The following is a 26206-nucleotide window of genomic DNA, read 5'->3' on the forward strand; positions in this document are numbered from 1 at the left end:
AGGTTGTTTATTACTATAAACTCATTTTAACAATTTGTTTACACTTTTTTAAAATACTTTTTAATAATATATATATAAAATAAAAAAAGAATAGGAAATAAAATACTGCTGCAAAGTTCTCCACTAAATAAAATACTCTCAGTCTCAAACCAATATCATGTAATAAAATATAATGAAAAATATAAATAAATAACTACGATTACAGTGCAGCATTACCAATCCCAGCTTGTAGGCCTGCTCATATTTAAAAAATAAATATAACTTTTCCAAAGTGTAAAGTGCAGCATCAGCAGTTTCAGTTTTAAGACCTGCTCAGATTTTGTTATTGCGTTGGACCGAACGGAATTAAGAGCAAAGGTCTGTTTAAATGCCGACGGGAGCTGTGTTTGAATTACAATCATTTTTTTCCTAGTTGTAGTGTTTTCACACTCGCGTGATGCCTTTTGAAAACCTTAGGCCGGTGACACACTGGCATATTGCACCTGTCAAACATAGTCTATTTTGCCGTCAATACTGTTGACGGTGTCCTTTATCAGTAGGCTTTATATTTATGCTCAACATTAAGTATAGATATTGTTGTCGTGAAGACAAGATCCTGGTCTGTTGGCGCCTCGGTGGCCTCCCTCTATGTCACCTACAGTAGCAGCAGCGCGCCAGCGCCGCATCAGGCACGATTCTGGTGTGTAAAGACACAGAAAACGCGAAGCAGCCGTCACGCAACGGAAACGCAGCAGAAACGCCAAGCTCACGCCACGCAGCCAGTGTGTCGCCGGCCTTAGAATCAGCTGCAGGGCGGGATTTGCGCTGAACGCGGAGACTTCCGCCACTTAATATGTTTGTTTGGAAACACGAAAATGTACCTATATTCTGCACACAAAATATTGCATTCGGTCATTCGGTACACACATGCACCATACCGAAAGCACTGTACCGAAACGGTCCGGTACGAATACACGTACCGTTACACCCCTACTATATACATTCTTATAAAAGCTACAAATGCTATTCTCTCAAGAGCAGGGAGTGATTTTCTCCTCAATTTGTTATTTGATTATCATTAACGCTGACACATAACTCATAATAAGAGGTGAGACGAGAGACAAGATTGGGTTCACGAGAACGAGATGAGGCGAGAAATTTGCACATAGATTTTTTTTTTAATTCTCAGTGACCAAATACATGACTGGAAAAATAGTCTGCAGGTGTATTTTGAATTGTTTTAACTAATCATCTTGTAATAAATGTAATTTCAGTTCTACTTTCTGAGTATGAATTATCATATGGCAACAACACTTAAGCACTGTAAAAGGTTTTGCCACAAACTCAACTGACTGGCTTCTCTCCTGTATGATTTAACGTGAGTCTCTTCAGACCTTAGAACTGTATATGAATTATGAGCTTTTAGAACATTTGACCTCCTAAATTAACAAATTTTCACAAATTGAACATGAAAATAAAAACTGTATAAATAACAGTAAATAAACAACACTGTTCTTTCTTAGTCTTATTAAGTGCTTACAATAAGTGCAACTATAATCAAAGTAGGCTTAAAATTGTTTTTAAATGCGCGTGTGCTTTTTACTTTAGGTTACGATTTAACAATCCCAGGGGTGCTGAGCGTGCATTCTACAATACAATACATTGATTTTGTCAAACACTCTGCAACAAATCCTCATTTAAAGTTTCTTATAGCCAATGAGGGTTTTTTTTGCACTGAAGTAAATTTAAAATAATAAAAGAAATAGTCTGGCCAATCCGAGGCCCTTGTACCTGTGCGTTATGCCATGCTTGACAATAGTGATAAGTCTGCTTACAAAGCCGTGGTTGAGCAGCTGGCTGTCTGGTGCAGTCTTTACTCTGAGTTCCGAGTATGAGATCACTGTAGCCACCGGATCCAGTCAGTATCCAGATCAGATGGTCACTGCAGTCACCAAGATCCAGAACATATCCATCCTGTTCAGTGGATCGGCACCTTGAGCTGACCTCTACAGCCCTGAATGTCAGCGGAGACTAGGACAACTAAATGAGCCCCAGAGACAGATCCCCAGTAAAGACCCTGTCTCCTAGACAGCCACCAGGACAAGACCATAGGAACCAGATCATTCTTCAGCATAATCTGACCTTTCTGCAGCCTGGAATTGAACTGCTGGTTTTGCTTGACCAGAGTAGAACTGCCCCCATGACTAAGCCTGGTTTCTTTTAAGGTTTTTCACCATTCTGTCACCGATGGAGTTTTGGTTCCTTGCTGCTGTCGATTGCTTAGTTGGGGATGCTTAATTTAATCATCATTCAATCCGTCCTCTGCATTTCAATAAAGGTCTGGTTCAGCTCGGATACAAAATCAGACCTTAGAAGATTACAGCAGATAGTCCGTTCTGCTGAGTGAATCACTGGTACAACCCTCCCCAATTTTCCAAGAAATGTACTCATCCAGAGTAACTTAGTTTGTAGATTTATTGATGCGTGTTGGTTTGTGTGTGTGTGTGTGTGTGTGTGTGAGTGTGCAACACCACATCGAAGTTGCTGCTGAAATCTTTTGCATTAGTCTCCAAATCCTGATTAACTTGCCTACAGTCTCTGTGAGTGATGGGAGATGGCTTGTGTGCTGATTTCTGAATGCTGATTGGTTTGTTGGTGTACTTCACCTAATTTTAGATATTTAGGAGAACTAGGATAGTGAATCAGTAAACACTAGTCCTTTCACAGGCATAATATTAAAGCAATTATAAAGCATTTTTTATTTGATGAAAGTTATGTAAGCCACAGTTTCTAATACTCCTGAATAAGAAGGCTCCACTGAAATCTTTCCACTGAAATGTTCACTTGGACGTTCACTAAACTCTGGTTACAATATTAGTTGTTTTCTTTTTCTGTATTCTTCAGGTTCTTTGTGAACTTCCCCTCAGCAAAGCAGTACTTCAGTCAGTTCCAGGACATGGAAGATCCAGAGGAAATGGAGAAGAGCTCTCAGTTGAGGAAACATGCCCGCCGTGTCATGAACGCCATCAACACAGTTGTGGAGAACCTTCATGACCCAGAGAAAGTTTCATCTGTTCTGGGGCTAGTGGGGAAAGCACATGCACTCAAATACAAAGTGGAGCCAATGTACTTCAAAGTAAGAAAGATAAGCCTAAAATAAGGATTTTGTACACTGACATAAAGTTTTAGGACTGCAGTAGCCTAATGATTAAAGATTTGGGATGCTAAAACAAGGTCAGAATTTTGTTTTAATAAATGACAACTCATAAATTATAAGCGTAAATACCATTCCCCTAATTCATCACTACTGATCAAGTTACGCCAACACTCTTTGTCCTGAGTTTCCTGTAAGTTGCTCTGGATACTGCATGTCTGCTAGTGGCTAAAACAGGCCTCTAATTATTATTGTCATGGCACTTTTTAAAATGAATTTATTTGCTTCTTTATTTACTTACTTCCACAACTATTCTACTTGTTGTGAAAATATAAACAAGCATTTTCATTTTCAATGTGCATTAAGGTGATGAATTTTTCCAGGCTCCGGGAAATATTGGATTCATATAGCAAATTAAGTACAACTTCAGAACTGATGTCAAGTCAAGTCACTATTATTTATATAGTGTTTTATACCATACATGTTGTGTCAAAGCAGATTTACAGGAAAAAGGTGTGTTGATAATGCAAGAAAACAATAGAAAATCTTTGCGACTATACCCACACTTGATAATTATGCATTAATCATAGGTGGGGATTTTAACTGTGTTTTGAATGCATCTTTTGACAGATCCACAAGTAAAGCTGTACAGCCCTCTAAGGCCACTCAAAACATTAAAAATCTTTGTGAGCAGTATGCACTGTTAAATCCTTGGAGATTTTCCCCTCTACAGTGTTTTCCCTTTTTCACCTGTGCATCTATACCATATAAATTATTTCTTAATAGATAAGAGTCTTGTATCCTTTATTACAAAAACAGTTCATAACATAGCATTGTTATTTCCAATAATGGAAATAGAAATTATAGTCTTCTTTTTTTATTTTGTTTGCCTGTCCAGCATTCATCCTTTAGGCCCTGGAGACTGAAACCTCTGCTCTTGGCAAATGGAGAATTTGTTACTTATCTAAATAAAGGGATAGAGTTGTACCTAGAAATAAATGATCAACCTTATATTTCAATATCTACTTTATTATATTATATATGATTATTATAGTGACTATTTGCGTATAACTGTTCAGCAGTAGTTATTCCATAGTCATATTTCTTGAAACTTAACTAGTAGATCATTAATAGTAGTTCTTCAGGAGGTATGAAATAATATATTAGTTATTGATTAGCTAACGGTTACTTAACACAATTATGAAATTGTATTACATACTGATTAGTTAACACATTTTCCTTAGTAATTAACAGTAGTGAGTTAACCCTTTACCTCTGTCACCCCGGATGCCTACATTTATTTCACTATATTACAAATAAATCTAATCTAATCTTGACAAACTATATATCATTGGAAAGGTCTAAGACTCCCAAATATATTTTACCAATGTATTTTGTTAAAATTATGTAGATCAAAATTATGTTTTTTGGTCAAAAATTATGTCTATCAAGCAGTCTTTATGTTGATTAGGTTTGGCCTCCTCTCGCTTAAGAGAGTCATTCTGCTGAGGCCTCCGCTCATCAGAGCTCCAATTAGACAGTGTAATCAAGTGTTCGGCCCTCTGTGAGGCCACCTTGATAGACAGTCTTTATGTTGAGTAGGTTTTGTCTCCTGTCGCTTAATAGAGTCATTCTGCTGAGCCCTTGCTCATCAGAGCTCCAGTTAGGCAGTGTAAACAAGTGTTCCGCCCTCCGCGAGGCCGACTTGATAGACAGTCTTTATGTTGAATAGGTTTGGCCTCCTATTGCTTAAGAGAGTCATTCTGTTGAGGCCTCTGCTCACCTGAGCTCCAGCTAAACATGGAATCAAGTGTTCAGCCCTCTGTAGGGCCGCCTGGATAGACAGTCTTTATGTTGAGTAGGTTTGGATTTCTCTTGCTTAAGAGAGTCATTCTGCTGATGCCTCCGCACTCCAGAGCTCCACGTAGGGATAATTTACGTGTAGGCTCTTTTCTTTGAGCCTCTCTAACTGTTTCGTGTTGAGTGTAGCCAGGTCAAGTCAAGTCACCTTTGTTTATATAGCGCTTTAAACAAAATACATTGCGTCAAAGCAACTGAACAACATTCATTAGGAAAACAGTGTGTCAATTATGCAAAATGACAGTTAAAGGCAGTTCATCATTAAATTCAGTGATGTCATCTCTGTTCAGTTTAAATAGTGTCTGTGCATTTATTTACAATCAAGTCAACGATATAGCTGCACGTAGATGAAGTGACCCCAACTAAGCAAGCCAGAGGCGACAGCGGCAAGGAACCGAAACTCCATCGGTGACAGAATGGAGAAAAAAACCTTGGGAGAAACCAGGCTCAGTTGGGGGGCCATTTCTCCTCTGACCAGACGAAACCAGTAGTTCAATTGCAGGGTGCAGCAAAGTCAGATTGTGCAGAAGAATCATCTGTTTCCTGTGGTCTTGTCCTGGCGGTCATCTGAGACAAGGTCTTTACAGGGGATCTGTATCTGGGGCTCTAGTTGTCCTGGTCTCGGCTGTCTTTCAGGGCAGTAGAGGTCCTTTCTAGGTGCCGATCCACCATCTGGTCTGGATACGTACTAGATCCGGGTGACTGCAGTGACCCTCTGATCTGGGACCCTCTGATCTGGATACAGACTGGATCTGGTGGTTACGGTGACCTCGGAATAAGAGAGAAACAGACTAATATTAGCATAGATGCCATTTTTTTAATGATGTAGCATGTACATCGGGTGGTATGGGAAGTGTTCCCGGTTCCGGTTTACCTAATTAATGCAGCCTAAAAATCCTTTAACTGATTTGGATATTAAAAGCATATTAGTATGTTATGTGTAAGCCAGGTTAAAGGGATTGGTCTTTAATCTAGATTTAAACTGCAATAGTGTGTCTGCCTCCCCAACAATGTTAGGTAGGTTATTCCAGAGTTTAGGCGCCAAATAGGAAAAGGATCTGCTGCCCACAGTTGATTTTGATATTCTAGGTATTATCAAATTGCCTGAGTTTTGAGAATTTAGCGGACGTAGAGGATTATAATGTAAAAGGAGCTCATTCAAATACTGAGGTGCTTAACCATTCAGGGCTTTATAAGTAAAGGCAATATTTTAAAATCTATACGATGTTTGATAGGGAGCCAGTGCAGTGTTGACAGGACCGGGCTAATATGGTCATACTTCCTGGTTCTAGTAAGAACTCTTGCTGCTGCATTTTGGACTAGCTGTAGTTTGTTTACTAAGCGTGCAGAACAACCACCCAATAAAGCATTACAATAATCTAACCTTGAGGTCATAAATGCATGGATTAACATTCCTGCATTTGACATTGAGAGCATAGGCCATAAATTAGATATATTTTTGAGATGGAAAAATGCAGTTTAACAAATGCTAGAAATGTGACTTTCTAAGGAAAGACTGCGATCAAATAGCACACCTAGGTTCCTAACCGATGACGAAGAATTTACAGAGCAGCCATCAAGTCTTAGACAGTGTTCTAGGTTATAACATGCAGAGTTTTTTAAGAGAGTCATTCTGCTGAGGCCTCCTTCTGCCAGGTCTCCTTTTGTTCTGTGAGCCGTTTGCTAGACCTCGACTTTAGAGCTCAGAATTTGGTAGGTGACCTAGTCTAAGAGGCACTCATCCCTCAGCATGGTGGCATTGGTATTCTTTTCCCCTAGCGCCCTTTAGAGGACGCAGTGTGGAGTTCCCTTTCGAAAGGCAACGTCTCAGGTTACACATGTAACCATGATTCCCTGAGAATAGGGAACTAGATGCTGCATCTCTCTGCCATGCCTCAGACACTCCTGCATCCTTCAGACAAAGAAGTGGATGTTGTATTCCACAGGTGCCCTTTTATACCCTGAGTAGCATTACTGATTGCGTCATGGGCTACACCTTCCAATGTCAAGTTCATTGTCATTTTTTCATGCTTTCAGCGTTCCCCTAGCACCCTCTAGAGGATGCAGCATCTCGTTCCCTATTCTCAGGGAACCATGGTTACATGCGTAACCTGAGAAGTTATTTTCCAGTGCTACCCCCTTCCTCACCCATTGAAATGTTACTTGATCTAAAACTAAACAGTAAGGGGCTTATTTGATCTATATACTCTATTATATCCCTTTTCTGTCCAATATACTAGAAAAGGTGGTATCCTCACAATTATATTCCTTCTTAGAGAAAAATGGTATATGTGAGGATTTCCAGTCAGGATTTAGACCGTATCATAGTACTGAGACTGCTCTCCTTAGAGTTACAAATGATCCACTCCTATCATCTGATCGTGGGTGTATCTCTCTGTTAGTTTTATTGGATCTTAGTCCTGCGTTTGACACAATTGACCACAACAGTCTTTTGCATAGACTTGAACACTTTGTTGGCATCAATGGAAGTGCATTAGCATGGTTTAAATCGTACCTATATGACCGCCATCAGTTCGTAGCAGTGAATGAAGATGTTTCATATCGATCACAAGTGCAGTATGGAGTACCTCAAGGCTACTAGGGCCGCTACTCTTCACGCTTTATATGTTACCCTTGGGAGATATCATCAGGAAACATGGTGTTAGCTTTAACTGTTATGCTGATGATACTCAGCTCTATATTTCTTCGTGGCCGGTGAAACACACCAATTTGAAAAACTAATGGAATGCATAGTCGATATAAAAAACTGGATGACGAGTAATTTCTTACTGCTAAATTCTGAAAAAATAGAGGTGTTAATTATAGGACCTAAAAATTCTGCTTGTAATAACCTAGAACACTGTCTAAGACTTGATGGTTGCTCTGTCAATTCTTCGTCATCAGTTAGGAACCTAGGTGTGCTATTTGATCGCAATCTTTCCTTAGAAAGCCACGTTTCTAGCATTTGTAAAACTGCATTTTTCTATCTAAAAAATATATTTAAATTACGGTGTAACGATATAGACCTTCCTATTGGGAAGAAGGAGGCGGGAACCGGCGGACAATAACATGAAACTTTAATTACAAAAATAAACACAAAACCGCGCACCAGCCCCTCACGGACGACTGGTGCGCACAAAATAAAACCAAAACCTAAAATAACGCCCAGGCCTGGTCCTCTCTCGTCCTTCACTGTCATCGCTCCAGTTTTATATCCTTCCATCTCCTCCGTGGGCCTCGAGACCGGTGGGTCGAACAGGTGTAGCTCATCTCCAATCACTCCACCGGCCTCGCTCCCATGTCCCTCGGCCCCGCCCCACTCGTCACATACCCCCATCGCCCCTCGCAGGCCGGGGGGTACTCCCGAGACTGCGCTCTACTCCCCCCCCCCTCCCTCCGGGGGGGGACCGCTCACGGGGACCTGCGGGAACCTGGGGGTAGGACAGGCGAGGCGAGAGAAAAGGAGATGGAAGGAGGAGCGACAGAGACGAGAGAGGGGAGAGAGAAAAAAAAAAAAAAAAAATTTCGGTTCCCAGACGCACCGCTGCTCGGCCCTCCACCAGCTGGGCGATCTCTTCCGCGGTGCCTGGCGGTGGCACTGGACGGCCCTCGGCGGACGGCACGACACTCCTCCGCCGCCCGGTGGACGGCGACGGCTCCTCCGGTTTTGGGCAGCCGGCAGGAGTCCCCCGTTCCCTGCTCCTCCCCGTTCCGGCGGATGGCAGCAGGCTCCGGCCACCTGGCGAACGGCGCCGACTCCTCCGCTCCCTCACGGACGGCAGCCGTCTCTCCACATCGTGGGCGGCCGGTAGCGAGCTCGCCCGTCCCCGGCAACTCGCTCCAGCCCACCGCCTCGAGCGTCCATGGCGGCACACTCCTCGCCTGCTCGTTGGCACCGCGGATTCACCACAGCGGCGAGGGATCTTCAGCAGCGCGTCCCTCCTTCTCCCGGGTTTCGGCACCACTGTAACGATAAAGACCTTCCTATTCGGAAGAAGGAGGCGGGAACCGGCGGACAATCAACATGAAACTTTAATTACAAAAATAAACACAAAACCGCGCACCAGCCCCTCACGGACGACTGGTGCGCACAAAATAAAACCAAAACCTAAAATAACACCCAGGCCTGGTCCTCTCTCGTCCTTCACTGTCGTCGCTCCAGTTTTATATCCTTCCATCTCCTCCGTGGACCTCGAGACCGGTGGGTCGAACAGGTGTAGCTCATGTCCAATCACTCCACCGGCCTCGCTCCCATGTCCCTCGGCCCCGCCCCACTCGTCACATACGGCCTATGCTCTCAATGTCAAATGCAGAAATGTTAATCCATGCATTTATGACCTCAATGTTAGATTATTGTAATGCTTTATTGGGTGGTTGTTCTGCACGCTTAGTAAACAAACTACAGCTAGTCCAAAATGCAGCAGCAAGAGTTCTTACTAGAACCAGGAAGTATGACCATATTAGCCCGGTCCTGTCAACACTGCACTGGCTCCCTATCAAACATTGTATAGATTTTAAAATATTGCTTATTACTTATAAAGCCCTGAATGGTTTTGCACCTCAGTATTTGAATGAGTTCCTTTTACATTATAATCCTCTACGTCCGCTACGTTCTCAAAACTCAGGCAATTTGATAATACCTAGAATATCAAAATCAACTGCGGGCGGCAGATCCTTTTCCTATTTGGCGCCTAAACTCTGGAATAATCTACCTAACATTGTTCGGGAGGCAGACACACTCTTGCAGTTTAAATCTAGATTAAAGACCCATCTCTTTAACCTGGCTTACACATAACATACTAATATGCTTTTAATATCCAAATCCGTTAAAGGATTTTTAGGCTGCATTAATTAGGTTAACCGGAACCGGAAACACTTCCCATAACACCCTATGTACTTGCTACATCATTAGAAGAATGGTATCTACGCTAATATTTGTCTGTTTCTCTCTTATTCCGAGGTCACCGTAGCCACCAGATCCAGTCTGTATCCAGATCAGAGGGTCACTGCAGTCACCCGGATCCAGTACGTATCCAGACCTGATGGTGGATCAGCACCTAGAAAGGACCTCTACTGCCCTGAAAGACAGCCGAGACCAGGACAACTAGAGCCCCAGATACAGATCCCCTGTAAAGACCTTGTCTCAGAGGACCACCAGGACAAGACCACAGGAAACAGTTGAATCTTCTGCACAATTGACTTTGCTGCAGCCTGGAATTGAACTACTGGTTTCGTCTGGTCAGAGGAGAACTGGCCCCCCAACTGAGCCTGGTTTCTCCCAAGGTTTTTTTCTCCATTCTGTCACCGATGGAGTTTCGGTTCCTTGCCGATGTCGCCTCTGGCTTGCTTAGTTGGGGTCACTTCATCTACAGCGATATCGTTGACTTGATTGCAAATAAATGCACAGACACTATTTAACTGAACAGAGATGACATCACTGAATTCAATGATGAACTGCCTTTAACTATCATTTTGCATTATTGACACACTGTTTTCCTAATGAATGTTGTTCAGTTGCTTTGACGCAATGTATTTTGTTTAAAGCGCTATATAAATAAAGGTGACTTGACTTGACTTATATCCTCTATAGATCCACACAATTTAGACAGTATTAGAGTGTCCGCAGAGTGACTTGGGCATATAATTTACAGAAAGAGAGTGGGCTGATATCCCTGGCCAGGTCCACTCTTCATCTCCTTGTGGCAGACAAGGACTTGTCAAATGTAACATACTTCATAGACTTCATTTTACTAATTCAAAGTTAACTAAGATTTATCCTAACATTAGCTCTGCATGTAATAAACAGCTCACATGTTTTGGTTTTGTCCTGGGTTGGAAGAACTCTGAAAATACATTTTTGAAACTTATGATAATATCTATGTAATTCATATTTATCCTAACCCTTTAATAGCTATATTTGGCACTAAACCTGAGGGCACAGAAGTTAGGAATGATATAGAAACAGTTATGGTCTTTACTTCACTTTTGGCTAGGTGTTTAATCTTATTACACCTTGAAAAGCCCCGACTCTCCATACAACAGTGAATGGATTAATAAAATAATGGATTACATCCAACTTAAAAAGATAAAATTTACAATTAGAGGTTCAACGTGTAAGTTTGATAAAACATGGTCCCCCTTTCTTTGAAGAACTAAACTTGTCTGAAGAGTGAAACACCCCCCCTCCCTCACCCCTACTTTATTTTTATTAGTGATGTTGGAAACACTGTCCTGTGATAGTGTATCTATATAAGCAATATATATACAATATATTGCCCTCAACTAAGCAAGCCACAGGCGACAGTGGCAAGCTGCCAAAACTCCATTGATGACAGAAATTGAGAAAATAACTTGGTAGACACCAGGCTCATTCAGGGGGCCAGTGTATTTAATTCCTGGCTGCAACACAAGATAGACTGAGCAGAGGATTCATCTGGTTATCATGGTCTTGTGTCAATAGTTGACAAGGTCTTTGCTGCGGATCTGTCCCTAGGGATCATCTAGTTCACATGGTCTCCTCTGACATTCTGAGCTATAGTCGTTGCCTCTAGGTGCTGATCCTCCAACTAGACGAGATATAAACTGGATCCAGGTGACTGCAGTGACAATCTGATCTGGATATGGACTGGATCTGGGTGGCTACGGTGACCTCCAGGGGCGCTGGACTGGGGGTAAAACCAGTACTGATTACCAGGGCCCCAAGGGAATAGAGGGCCCTTGAAAAGTCTGGAATATATATTTTCAAGGGGAGGGGGGACCATTTGGACTGCCTTGTGCAGCACCCCTGGTGACCTCAGAATAAGAATGAAAGAGACTGCTTCTTACAATGTTGCAAGTACATCGGGTGTTATAGGAAGTGTTATAGGAAGTAATACAGCCTAACAATCCTTCAAAAGGTTTTGAATTATAGAAATGTGATAGGGTGTGATTTTAATGCAGAGTTTGTCTGCCTCCTGAACAATGCTAGGTAGATTGTTTCACGGTTTGGGCTTTAATATGAAAAGGATCTGCCGCCCATAGTTGATTTTGATATTCTAGGTATTATCAAATGGCAGAGTTTTGAGATTGTAATTTTTGTGGTCTAGGGTATTTTCTAGTTACAAACACATTCTGCCACTTAAGAGATGAGTTTAGAACCCATGCTCTGACTCCATCTTGAAATCTGCAAACATAATAAATTGGCAATGAGGCAAAATGAGGCAAAATTGCTGCAAATGTTGGCATCTTTTACACTAATTCTGAACTTTTTCTTAGCTGTTCCGTGTGACCTTGTGATTCCCATCAAAATGTGGGAAAAGATGCTGATACAGCTTTTTTTTACATAACTTTACATAACTGATTTTTTAGGGTGTGATTTAATTTTTCTATTAATCCATCTCACACAGGATGATAAAGAGAAGTCCTAGTTTTGGTGACAACCAACTTGGAACACAACTCCTTGATTAAATCTACCTCCAACTGATGGCCTTGATCTGTATGAAGGCATTCAGGAACACCATTCCATGTGACATACTGTTTAAACACATACATTGACAACCTTTACAGTTTTTTTGTTGTTTCATAGGGTACAAATATACACACACACACACGTATATAAGATAAGATCAGCATTTATACACTATAATGAACACAATAATTATCTGCTTGATGACATGGTTATTTTTATTATTATGAAATGAGATGAATGAAGAGCGCGTCAGGAAAAGGGAAGTTCCCTTACGGTCGGTCACGTTCTACATTATGTCAGAAAAAGACCTTGTTCTGCGGAATTTGCATCGTGAGCTCTGCCCCGCAGAGCGGGTATATAAGGAGCAACGCGAGCAACTCGCATTCAAGCTTTCGCTTCGGAGCCGAGCACATCATTTGCTGCTTCACTGGAGTGTTACAAATGAATCAATTGCAGGAAGCGCGCACTGCTACCGATCTTGCTCTCCAGGCAATGAAGGTCACTGCGCGCTCCTTGGGTCAGGGTCCAGGAGTGCCACCTATGGCTGAACCTGGCAGACATGAGGGAGTCTGATCGGGCTCAGCTCATCAACTTCCCGGTCTCCCAGGATGGCCTCTTCGGCGACGCAGTAAAGAGCTTTGCCCAGCAGTTCTCTGCCGCCCAGAAGCAGTCTGAGGCCATCAGACACATCCTGCCCCGGCGGCCAACTGCTGCCTCCACTCTGCTGCCGGCGCAGCCGCCTCAGCCTGCTCATCGCCGAGGGCACCCCCCTGCAGCCTCCTCCACTCCTGCTGGGCCACAGCAGCAGCCTTCACCCCGGCCGCAACGAGGAGACAGCCGCAGAAGGGCGGCACAGCCCGTCTCTGCCCCTAATCCTGCAAAACGTCAGGCCAAGCGGCGTTCCTGAGACGGCCGACTCAGAGTTGGAGACGTCAGCTCGTCAGGAGATGGTAGCAGGACCACTCCTTCCCACGGAGGGGGGCCGGGGAAGAATCCTTTGTTCTCATTTTCTTTTTGTTCTGCCCAAACCTTCACTAAAAGAGCTGTTTCCTCAACCTCCGGGTCCCAAGAGGCCACGACCGACAGTTGGCGATGTGCTTCCTCTCCGCTCTCGTTCCTCTCTGCCCTTGCCAGTTTCCATGCGAAGCTGGCTTGAGAACGCTTCGCCTTCTCATGCCCTCTTTGCTACTTGGAGTCAGACTCCCGTTCAAGATGCAAATGCCCAAGCGCATTTTCAAATCTCCATAGTCTCCATTCTTCCTCGACACAGACCTTTTCTTTGGTTTGCTTTTGAGGAGCAGGCATTTCAGTACAAGGTTCTCCCATTCGGTTTGACCCTGTCTCCCCGAATCTTTAAGAAAGTCGCAGAGGGAGCCCTGTCTCCTCTCAGGGAACGAGGTGTCCGTATCCTCAACTACCTTGAGGACTGGCTGATTCTAGCTCACTCTGTGCTCAGACATCTCGCCTGACTGGGTCTTCAGGTCAACTGGGAAAAGAGCAAACTCTCTCCTGTGCAGAGGATCTCTTTTCTTGGTATGGAAATAGATTGGTCGCCATGTTCGTGTGGCTTATGAATGAGCGCGCGCAGTCACTGCTGAATTGCCTGAGACAATTCGAGGGCAAGAGAGCGGTTCCACTGAAAGTGTTTCAGAGGCTCCTGGGGCATATGGCATCCGCGACGGCAGTCATACTGCTCGGGTTACTCCATATGAGACCGATTCAGCACTGGCTTCACTACCGAGTCCCGAGATGGGCATGGCAATTGGGCACACTCCGAGTGACCGTCACTCTGGCCTGCCTCCGGACCTTCACCCCGTGGTTGAACCCCACATTTCTACGGGCTGGTGTTCCCCTTGAACCTGTGTCCAGACATGTTGTAGTGTCAACAGATACCTCTGCCATGGGCTGGGGTGCCATGTGCAACGGGCATGCTGCGTTGGGCTCCTGGAAAGGACCCCAACTTCAGTGGCATGTCAATTGCCTCGAGTTGCTTGCAGTACGGCTTGCTCTGCACAGCTTCAGGGCCCTGCTGAAAGACAAGCACGTTCTGGTCCGTATGGACAACACTGTGACCATAGCGTACATCAACCGTATGGGCGGTCTACGCTCCCGCCGCATGTCGCAACTCGCTCGCCATCTCCTCTTGTGGAGTCATAGGCATCTGAGGTTGCTTCGTGCCATGCACATCCCGGGCAGGCTCAATCGTGCACCCGACAAGCTCTCACGGCAGCAGTCTCGCCCTGGGGAATGGAGACTCCACCCCCAGTCGGTTCAGCTGATTTGGGAACGCTTTGGAGATGCTCAGATAGACCTGTTTGCCTCTCCAGAAAATTCCCAGTTGTTTAACTCCCTGACCGCGGGCACCCTTGGCACGGACGCTCTGGCACACAGCTGGCCGCTGGGCCTGTGCAAGTATGCATTTCCCCCAGTGAGCCTTCTTGCACAGTCATTGTGCAAGATCAGGGAGGACGAGGAGCAGGTCCTTATGGTTGCCCCTGGAGGAGGCAGACCCAGCCCTGGCGCTGCTCTGTCCAGTACGTGCGCTCCATACCTACGTAGACAGAACTCAGTGCCTTAGGACCGCAGACCAGCTCTTTGTCTGTTACGGAGGCCAGCAGAAGGGAAAGGCTGTCTCCAAGCAGAGGTTTTCCCACTGGATAGTGGATGCTTTTGTCCTGGCTTATCAGGCTCAAGACCTGCCATGCCCCCTAGGGGTGAGAGCTCACTCAACTAGGGGTGTAGCTTCCTCCTGGGCGCTGACGCATGGCGCCTCGCTAACAGACATCTGTAGAGCTGCGGGCTGGGCGACACCTAACACATTTGCAAGATTTTATAATCTTCGTGTAGAGCCTGTGTTCTCCTGGCTACTCGCCCCTTCGGGCAAGTAAGGACCTGGTCGGTGTCAATCCGCTTGCTGCGCCATTCCACTCCACGGATTGGATACGTGCGCTATTCCCCTCTGGTGAGTTCCTCAGTTCAGAACCCTGGGTTCCTCCAGCACTGTTGATGTCCAGCACTTGCGTACATGCCCCTTGGTCAGTCCTTTGTGGGACTAGGTGCCTCCATGTGTCGTGACTCCCCTTTCTGGGCAATCCCACGTGTGAATGTCCACAGTAAGTCTCTTCGTAGCATGTGTCTTTCCCTTGGCAAGCCCCTTGCCAGCTCTGTCATTGAAACTTCCACCCTGTGGGCTCGGTACCTCAGAGTTCATGCGTATCACCACCTTGGTTGATACCTGCCTTTGTAAGTCCTCCTATGAGCAGGCAACCTGCTAGCATATGTCCAGCGAAAATATGCTACCCAGTGTATTCTGTGTAAGCTATAGGCCCTCGCTCTTGCTGGCCTTACGACAGGGTGCTATCACTCACACGGGTCACTGGAAGACTGCCATGTGGCGTTTTTTAAGGGACTCCATTCATCAGTCTCTTTCTGACGTAACGTAGAACATGACAGACTGAAAGGGAACGTCTCGGTTACGTCTGTAACCCTCGTTCCCTGAAGGCTTGCCACATCGCTGTTACTGGCTCAGCTCGGCTCCTCAGCAAAGACTTGAAAACGAGTTGCTCGCGCTGCTCATTATATACCCACTCTGCGGGGCGGAGCTTGCGCTGCAAATTCCGCAGACCAAAGTACTTGGCATACCATTGGCTCATTTTGTAACAACTCAAAGGTGGTTGGGCTCTCGGCAAGATCCCATTCGTCAGTCTCTTTCTGACATAACGTCTCAGTTCCCTCCTTCAGGGAACGAGGGTTGCATACGTAACCCAGACGTTAGTCAGTGATTTTAGCAACACATGTTCAAATCCCAGGTCGTGTTTTTTTATTTTATTTTTTTATTATTTATAGTAAAATAATATATAAAATAATTAATACAAATGTGTGTATTTTGCAATTCGCTGGTTTATGTTACACCTTTTTTTTCTTTTAGATAGATCCTGTCCATTTTACACTAAGCAATCAGTAGCAACTGAATTCATTCCAGCTGGAGGGGATTGGGGTTTGGGGGTAGTTAGGGACACAGGAGACGAGAGATCCAAGAGCAGTGCGTGTTTATTGGGTAATCCAAAAATCAGAATCAAAACAAGCAGGGGGTCATAACCAAAAATCAGTCCAGAAACAAACAAACAAATAAACAGGAACAAGAAACTCGAAACACAAGGAACGCGAGGAAACCAGGTGACGGAAAATAAGGACTCCATCACACAGAGAGAAAAAACAGACAGGTTTAAATAGACAGGATAATGACGATGAAAGTGAGGACAGCTGAGTGCAATTAACAGGTGTGCAATTACCGTGATGAAGGGACAAGGCTTTGTGGGAAATATAGTGCCTGCGGTGAGGTGCCTATGGGGAAGTGAGACCACTAGTGGACACCCAGGTAAACACAGACCAGACACCTTGACAAATAGCTTGTGGGGGTTTAAAATTAAAGGTGTGAATATCTTGCTCTTTCATATGGACAGTGTCTGACGAGTATTTCAAACTTGCAGAGCAGGTTTAGGCAAAGTGTCTTAGTGTTTTAGGTTTTATGAAAAATGCCTTGTTTGGTTTGGCTTTTCAACTTTTGCAACTGCATAGGCCTACAGAGTATTACATACAATATAATCTGGTTTTTCTTTTTTTCTCAGGAGAGATGACGCGTTTCTGAGAGAGACAAAGAAACTGGTGAAAGAGACGCATATCTGCCAGAGAGACAAAAACTTTTGTTCTTAATGTATAGCCTATGCTTTTTTACTATTTTCAGTTTTAATTGTACATGGCAATGCTGCAGTCTTTTTGGCAATACAAATGTAAAAATATATTTCAGCAATAAGAAACTCATCCAAGACATCATGTAGGCCTAATTATAATTAGTTTCATTATTGGGCAATTCCAGAATTACTGAGGTGACATTCACAGTCAAAATCTGAAATATACATTTCCACAGAATGTATGCCAGATATCAGAAAAGTATCCATATATGAACATGTTTTATAGGCTATTTTAGATTTGGGAAATACATATGCACTACGGACATGACAAAAAAGACCTGAGTTTTTAGGAGACAACATATTTTGTAGACTTTCTGTGATATACAATGCACAAATCAGAAGCAACAATATCTGCAGAATGCAGAAGGGTTGACCATCCTCAAAGCATAAAATATCAATTTTATTTAAATTTTAGTTTTTGTGTTTCAGAGGAAAATCAATGTCAAGGCATCTCTCCATTACGGACAGTTCTGAAAGCAGAATTTATGCACACGCGTATAAAATGCTTTAAAAACTTTAACAGAGATGTCTAGAGCGAACTTAATAGGTCTGCCCCCATGAAAGATTTTTCTAGTAGTCATTCACTTGTCATTATTCAACTAATCGCACATTTATATTAAATTTACACAGTCTAATCCATAATGAGCCTTAATATGCTCAAGCACATGCATTAAGTTTGCCACAAAGCACAGGCAGAAGTAGCCTAATAATTGTGAAAAAGGAGACATTTGAATGATTTATTAATAAAAGAATATTTTTTTGTCGGCTGCAAGATGAAATTCACGGTTCTGATTCTCAACTCCACAGGATGCACATAATCAGAGTATTTGCTTTTATTTTGAATTGGTTCATTTAAAAGTAGACATTTCAAGCTTCATGTAGATATATTTCTCATGTATGTAAGGCACCCCTTTCATTATCAGGGAAAAAAAAGTGATTGCAAGGGCACCTCCCTGTCATGCATGCACATTAATAATTTTCCGCACAAGCACTTGAATATGAATAGTAATAGAGCACATCTCTTTTAGATTACAGTTTGGGATCCGCATTAAAAATAAATACTCACAAGTGTACAACAGAGATAGATGCAGTTATAACCTAGAAATGAAAGGCTATTTGACATGTTAAAATGATCTAACGGCTGATGCCGCTCCGATTGTGATTGTTTTAATAAATCTCTTTTACATTAGATAATAAAGATACAAACCAGGTTAAGTAAGATATTATTGTACAAATAATTATAAAATGCTATAGACTGCGAATAAGATTGCAGTTTCACATTTTGCACATGGATTACAAAGTTAATTCTTTTTACATGCAACGATACAAAAATTAAAGCAAAAAAAGATTTGTAATGAAGACAAAAATATGTAGACAAATAAAAATAAATATTTTCACACTCAGCATCATGCGTGCCGCAAATCTTGCACGCTGATATTTTAAGAAATAGAATACACTCCTGCATTTAAATGCGGGTGCAAATTTTTATTTATTTATATTTTGAGTTTTACTTGAATTGTATGAAAGAAAGTAAAGCGGCTCCTTTTAAAATCACTGAAGTTGTCAATTAATGAAGCTCTTTTTTACATCGTGTGTACTTTGTTGATTATAATGGGAGAACTTGATTTTAAACGTGAGGGCATTTTATTAATCCATCCATTCTTTTCAGTTCCAATGATTTTGCTAAATTGTGGCCAGGTTTAGTTTATTCATTTCTTGTTTTAGTTTGGCCTAAATAATAGGAGCGAAATTATTCAGTACCTCACATTTTACTAAAATAATGGAAATAATTTGTAAAACATGCAACAATTTCTTAATCACTGTACAGACAGATATCTTTTCCCTAAGTAGTTATCTGTCAAAATAAAGGACAGGTAATAAATAACAAAGTATCTGTGTGTTTTATTCAGTTTTTATCATTCTAAGAAACGAACATAACTTCATAAGTTGGCTACTAAATTTTCACCTGTGAATATAAAATATTTTGACTACAGTGTTTTTCTTTAATTTTTGGCTGACTGCAGCTGTTAAATGTAACACACCAGCAAGGCAAAGCTGACAGGAATTTGCAAAAATGTGCTTTGATGCATTTGTTTCATAACTTGTGGTTAAAGCGCCACTCAATGGTCAAAAGCTACAAATGCACTTTGCAGACCAGTGATGCACGGGTCAATGTATTGATAACCCGCACCCGACCGACGTTTTCAACTAACCCACCCGCAACTCTGACCGCAAAAAAAGGAAAAGAAAATATTGTACCCGACCCGCGTTTTTTTAAAGTAGTAAATGCTCATCATAGCATCATTGAGCCATAGATATAGAAACTAGGCAAAAAAAAACTCATTATTATATTTTAATTTTGTCAAGAATTATAAAGAAAAATCATCAATAAGCTCATTATTTGTTCAAAAATAGTATAGTCTGGCTATGTCTATTTTGATGTTTCTGTTCAGCAGACAGTGAGGCTCGGGTTTGTTCCGATCTGACCTCATGAGCGGAGAGCGCATTTCTCCATATATTCCGCTCTGCTCGCTCATTCCATGGGGTCTCGCCTCAACCCAGAATGGCCTGCTGGTTCGAAAATATGCAAGGAGACATTTAATTGTTTAGTAATAAACTGGTGTTTTCTGTGTTGCTGCAAAGATGAAGTTGACGATGCGGACTCGCCACGCCAGAGAGAAATGCACATTTCATATGGATTACATAATCAGAGAGTAGCCTATTGATTTTGGTTTTAATATTTTCATTTAAAAGTAGACATTTCAAGCTTTATGTAATATATAGCCTAGATTTCTCAAATCTGTGAGGCACAAGCTGAGTTTCCACGCCCTCCAGTGATCGTGCCAGCGCCTCATTACATTGTCTGCTATATATTTGCTTCTTATTTTTAAAATATGGGCAATTGATTGATAAAACATTGATCAAAATTAAGATACAATTTATACAAAACGAAAATCTTTTAAAAAGAGTTTTCTATAAAACAAAACTTAATGAAGTCGTCAAAATCATGTTTTACCAAAAACAGCTTCTTCACCTTTTCTCTTGCCGCCTCCATCTCTACCTGCAGACTGAGCTTGTGCGTCATCTTCGCGCCAGTTATTCAGCCAATAAAGTGTAGGCCTATTTCAAAATTATGTCTAGTACTTTATAAATTACAAAGGTTTAATTGGAATCTTTATTTCAAAATTATTTTATTTTCAAACCCGACCGACCGCGACCCAAATATCATTCAAATATCATCAAAAATTTTGGATGACTCGTAACCGCGGGCAACCGCGGGTGACCGCAGGCACCCACTCATTTTGGATCAACCCGCGCATCACTGTTGCAGATGTTGCACACTCTGGTTGGCCACCTACTGTACTTAGAAAATAGTCTTAGAGAATGAGGACATATTTATGGCCTGATGGTGACACAGGACGCTCAGTAATGTCAACTGGCATGAATAGTCTGCAGGGGAGCTACATGATGTGGTACTGGCATAGATTTAGACTGGCATGGAACACACTGTTGGCAGAAGTTATTTATGTCTCTAGCCATGTATGGCCAGTAGAAATGCTCTCCATCTCTAGCAAGTGGGTTTTTATGACCAGAGTGACCTACAGTGGAATGTCCATTTTTAAAACTGTAACACCTGGGGAACAGCTTTGCTGGGAATGACTACATCACAAGTAGGTGATTCTTTTGGTTTGTTACAGGCAAAAGAGTAGATTTTTCCATCCTGCAAATGCAGTCTATCAATTTGTCACCAGTACACTTTGAGCTCTGCTGAACCTTTTTTTTACCCTTTTTTTTTTGCTTTTTTTGACACTGTGCAATTTTCTGGCTTGCCTGACATTGAGGGATCAGATGTAGGCTGAGCAGTGGTATCACTTTGAGTTGGGCATCTAGACAGTGAGTTTGCATTTGTGTCTCTTGCACAATTCCTGTGTTTGATGACCAATTGTACACATCAAGCTCCAGTGCCCAACAGGCCCTACGTCCTGTTGGATCTCAATAAATAGTTTTTGTTTTGTTTTGTTTTTTTTTAAACCTAACAAGGATGATCTGTAACAATCACCTTTACCTTGCAAGTAGTGTGAAAAATGTCTAACGGACCAAACAATAACCCACCATTCTCTGTCAAAGGTGGACCAGTTGTGCTCTTTTGCACATGACTGGCATAGGCTACCAACTTTTCAACACCCTGTTGTTGTTGTTGTGCAAAACCGGAGCCAATTGCATGGTGAGATTCATCCATGTATAGCAAGGGCGTAACTTTGGGTCTACCATTGGGGGGGTTAAACTCGCGGCATATTTATTTATTTATTAATTTATTGTATTATTTTCTTGTGTAAAAGGTAACATGCTAATTTGCATAATTTAATTATGCAATCCCCCCCAAAACGGGTGACTGTATTGGAGCAAACAGCAGTTACAATTCAGTGACATTGGTTCTACACAGTCCCTGGCACCCTCTGGCTTTACCTCATAGGACACTGGCAAACGAACATCTAGCCAGCCAACTCCAGTCAACAAAACAAATCATCAGCTAACTCAGTGTTTCTCAAACTTTTCTGCCATTCCCCACTTCAGAGGTATGAAAGGGTTCCGAGCCCCACCTGTCCCCAATCACCCCAACAAAATGTTAATAAACTAGGCTTTAAGTTTAACTGTTAAAATGTATTTTATTAACATCACATTTTAAAAACTTAACATCAAATAACAGCATTAAAAATTTTCAAATAAAGAAAATGAAAGTGCAATTATATTATCACTTTGCATGAAATAAGACTCAAAATTAGATTAAAAAATAATAATAATTGTGTTTGCATTTAGCCTCTGATAACATCAATACAAGTGTGGACTAACATTAACCTAGTTGTGCTTTGATTCATTTTGACACTTTGCAAAATCCATGCAAAAAGAACAACAAAAAAACAAACAAACAAACAAAAATAAAAATAATCTCAAATTGAACCAGAGGTGGTAAATTCCTAATAATGTACGTATTTTTTTTAGGTATTTTAATAAGATAGATACCTAAAATACGATGCGCATACAGCTCAAGTAATGCGATCGTTATAAAGGTGTTTGAACAACAAAACACATCCACTTGCACATATTTCACAATCGGAATATCAGATATATCCTGCTATAGCTAACACATTTGTGAAATTTTGAATAAAAAAGGAAATAAAAGCAGATCATCAGTCATTCAGCACTATTGTGGCTACGGTGTGACAAGCAATGAATGGCGCGTCTCCATGGGAACCATAAAGCGATACTACGATCAATAACGGTAGCCTTGAAATACTTTTAAACTTACGTGTGAAGAGGTTAAGTAACGTCAAGGCTTACATTTAAATGTGTCTTTGTTTTGAGTGTATGGTCAATAAATAAAGGAATTAAAAAGATGGGCACAAAACCTGTTTGTCATGTTTCTATTCCCCACACTTTGAGAAACGCTGAGCTAACTTAACAGCTAACTTAAGGGTACCTCCGTTTGGTCAGGATTTTTCGTTTCTTTTTTTTTTCTTTTTTTTTGGCTGGTGTCGACAAACAATGAAAAATCGTTGTCTGGCTGCCTTTCAGTGTCCTTTTCATCTTTCCGTCAGCTTTCTCCAACCAGTCATCCCATCGACTGCGCAAAATAGTGAACAAACTTGGTACAGAAAGCGGGTTGGGTAATACCAGAGACTTTGGTAATACCAAATCGGTGCGGTGGGCGGGGGGTACATTACAGATTATTTAAAATATGATACTATCTTTCTTGCTGGCAAATGAAATTAATAAAGAAAATGAACAAAAGTATTCATTCTGAATATTTCATATCTATTTTAATCTGAATGATGTGATGATATTGGGGGGGTTATATTAGCTGGATCTGATTTTTGCGGGGGTCATGACCCCCGTAACCCCCGTGCAAATTACGCGCATGATGTATAGAATAAAAAACTTGCTGAAACCAGGATAAGGGTGGGGACAGGAGGGGAATTTGGCATGTTTCTTAATCAGGTTGTGTAAATAGGCTGCCTTTTCTGCAAAGTCTTTGATAAAACGGTGATAGGAAGAACAGTGTCCTACAAAGTTTCTAACCTCTGTAGGTGTAGTTGGACGAGGCCAATTCAAAAATCACTGAAAAGTTTAGGGTGGGGGGCATTACTCATCATCATCGACAAATAGAGGGTCGAGAGGGAATTTACATCCCAATAAATTAGAATGTCGTGGAAAAGTTCTTTTATTTCAGTAATTCAACTCCAATTGTGAAAATCATGGATTAAATAAATTCAATGCACACAGACTGAAGTACTTTAAAGGTCCCATGACATGGATTATTTCCTTTTCTTTAAATGCTTTTTAATGTTTCCTGAAGTGTACTTATATTGTTAGTATGATTTTTATATTTAAAATTTAGAAATAAAAAGCATTTTTATATCCTGATATTAGCCCTCTGGCTTGAATGCTCTGTTTGAAGGGGGGTGTCTGCTGTGAGACTCCGAGTAAACGACAACTGTTGTGATTGGCTGAAATCTTTGCATTTGAAATGCGTATCACACGTGGAACCCCTCTCATATATATATATATATATATATATATATATATATATATATATATATATATATATATATATATATATATATATATATATATATATATAAATATTTTTTATTATTTTTATTATTTATTTTTTTTACTGTTACAGCTGTCGAGATTAACGAATCGTGGAAGTGTTGATTATATAATTTTTTTTTTTCGATCTTTTCCCATCACATGAAAGGCTGCATTGATGAGCATTGAGTAGACAGAGTCTGTTTATCGCGTGAATGCAGTGATCTCGTCATTATTGCAACACGTTTTCTCTCACAAAATGCTTTCACCACAACTAACAGCAAACACATGAATACAGTAAGAGCTTTGTTGTGCAGCATAACAAGCGTCATTCATTGTAACGGCAGTTTGGGCAAGTGTGCAGATATACTCGCGATGTGTGATTGACCGCGCCGAAAAAATAAAGGGAGTGTTCTTTGATCGCTCTCTGTAGTTAAATCACAATTTAAATAACAGATTTGTTTCATGCTACTAAGAGAAACAACGTGAAGTTGATCGTTTAGTCACTGGCTTGATTCACTGATGCATAAACAGTATTAAACGATTTAGAAAAAAAGTCTGTGTGAACTTGAATAATTAGCTACACATCAGAAATCACTGATCACAGATCAGGCGTTAATGAACACTGTTACTCACTGTTTGTGACGGTGCTGTCGAATCCATATCATAAAAGTCTGTTTGTTACGCCTGTGCTGACATTGCGACTGAATTATATGTAAATATTTGGGCGGGCAAAGCAGAGAAAGGGAGGTAACATTTCTCCTTACAACGTCACAAGGAAGAGATTCAAGATCAGCCCGGTTGAGCTTCCTTTTTCTCAAAGGCAGAGAAAGATAGCAAAATCTCGATTTACACCGATTAACATTTCAAGAAACTTGGGGACCATATACAGGCTAGGGGAACTCATATTAATGTTAAAAAAAAAGAAAGTGATATTTTCATGTCATAGGACCTTTATTAAGTCTATTGGTTCTTTTAATTGTGATGATTTTGGCACACAAACCCACCAATTCATCTCAACAAATTATAATACTTAATAAGACGATTAATTTATTATTATTTTTTTTTTGTGAATTGTTGGCCTTATGGAAAGTATGTTCATTTACTGTACATATACTCAATACTTGGTAGGGGTTGGACATGGCATGGAGGTGATCAGTTTGTGGTACTGCTGAGGTGGTATGGAAGCCCAGGTTTTTTTGACAGTGGCCTTAAGCTCATCTGCATTTTTTGGTCTTTTGTTTCTCATTTTACTCTTGCAAATGCCCCATAGATTTTCTATGGTGTTCTGGTCTGGTGAGTTTGCTGGCCAGTCAAGCACATCAACACCACATTCATTTAACCAACTTTTGGTGCTTTTGGCAGTGTGGGCAGGTGCCAAATCCTGCTGGAAAATGAAATTAGCATCTTCAAAAAGCTGGTCAGCAGAAGGAAGCATGAAGTGCTCCAAAATTTCTTGGTAAATGGGTGCAGTGACTTTGGTTTTCAGAAAACACAATAGACCAACACCAGCAGACGACATTGCACCACAAATCATCACAGAGTGTGCCAAAATTTCAGAAATCAGAAAGTTAACTCGAAGTGGAATTCTTTCACACAATGGGTAGATGTGGTGTTATGTTGTTCTATGTTATACTTACTGAGATCGCTAACTGGAAGTAGTACTGACTGAAGTGATAAGGGTAGAGAGGTAGAAAAAGAATGGAGAGCATGAGTTTGTAAGCATGCTAAGAGTTATTCAAATATAAAAACCAATTTACTTACTTTGGTCTGGCTTAATTTTAAATCCTTCAAATATAACACACTGTAAGCCATAAGATAGTTACTGGTCCCTTACTTAAAGCCTGCTAATGATTTATTTGATCTGTTTGTTATGTTAAATGTTTTTTTTTCACTTTATTTCTATTGACAACAGATCTTAAGTGGGGTTATCCTGGAGATACTTGCGGAGGATTTCGGAGAGTGCTTTACCCCAGAAGTGCAGACATCCTGGACCAAACTGATGGCAGCATTGTACTGGTATATCACAGGGGCTTATACTGAGGTGGGATGGCTCAAACTATCCAGCTCAGCGGTCTGAGATTAGGCATTCATTCCCACTGTACATGAACGCTGGTTGTAACTCATCAGCTTGGCTAGTCAAAGGACTGACTTAAAGGTTTAGTTCACCCAGATAGCAAAAATATGTAATTAATAACTTACCCTCATGTTGTTTCAAACCCGTAAGACCTCCGTTTATCTTTGGAACACAGTTTAAAATATTTTAGATTTAGTCCGAGAGCTCTCAGTCCCTCCATTGAAGCTGTGTGTACAGTATACTGTCCGGACTAAATCAGTCAGTGTACTGTTTAAATGCATGCATTACTCCGGGATATTGGTTTGTTTGAACTCAGAGGGAGTGTCAGCCACATTAAAAAAGTTAAC

At 41.4% G+C, this 26206-nt stretch overlaps 1 protein-coding gene across 1 annotated transcript in view; it reads left to right on the forward strand.

Annotated features, from left to right (window-relative positions):
- The window catches only part of cygb2 (cytoglobin 2), a 61509-nt gene extending 35577 nt beyond the window's left edge, over window positions 1-25932 (forward strand). Inside the window, exons 2-3 of the mRNA XM_059560559.1 lie at window positions 2884-3115; window positions 25698-25932. Of these exons, the coding sequence (XP_059416542.1) occupies window positions 2884-3115; window positions 25698-25862 (397 nt within the window). The 3' untranslated portion in view covers window positions 25863-25932. The remainder of the gene's footprint in view (window positions 1-2883; window positions 3116-25697) is intronic.
- The last annotated feature ends 274 nt before the right edge of the window (window positions 25933-26206 follow it).

Source organism: Carassius carassius, chromosome 10 (genome assembly GCF_963082965.1).
Source record: "Carassius carassius chromosome 10, fCarCar2.1, whole genome shotgun sequence".
NCBI lineage: Eukaryota > Metazoa > Chordata > Actinopteri > Cypriniformes > Cyprinidae > Carassius > Carassius carassius.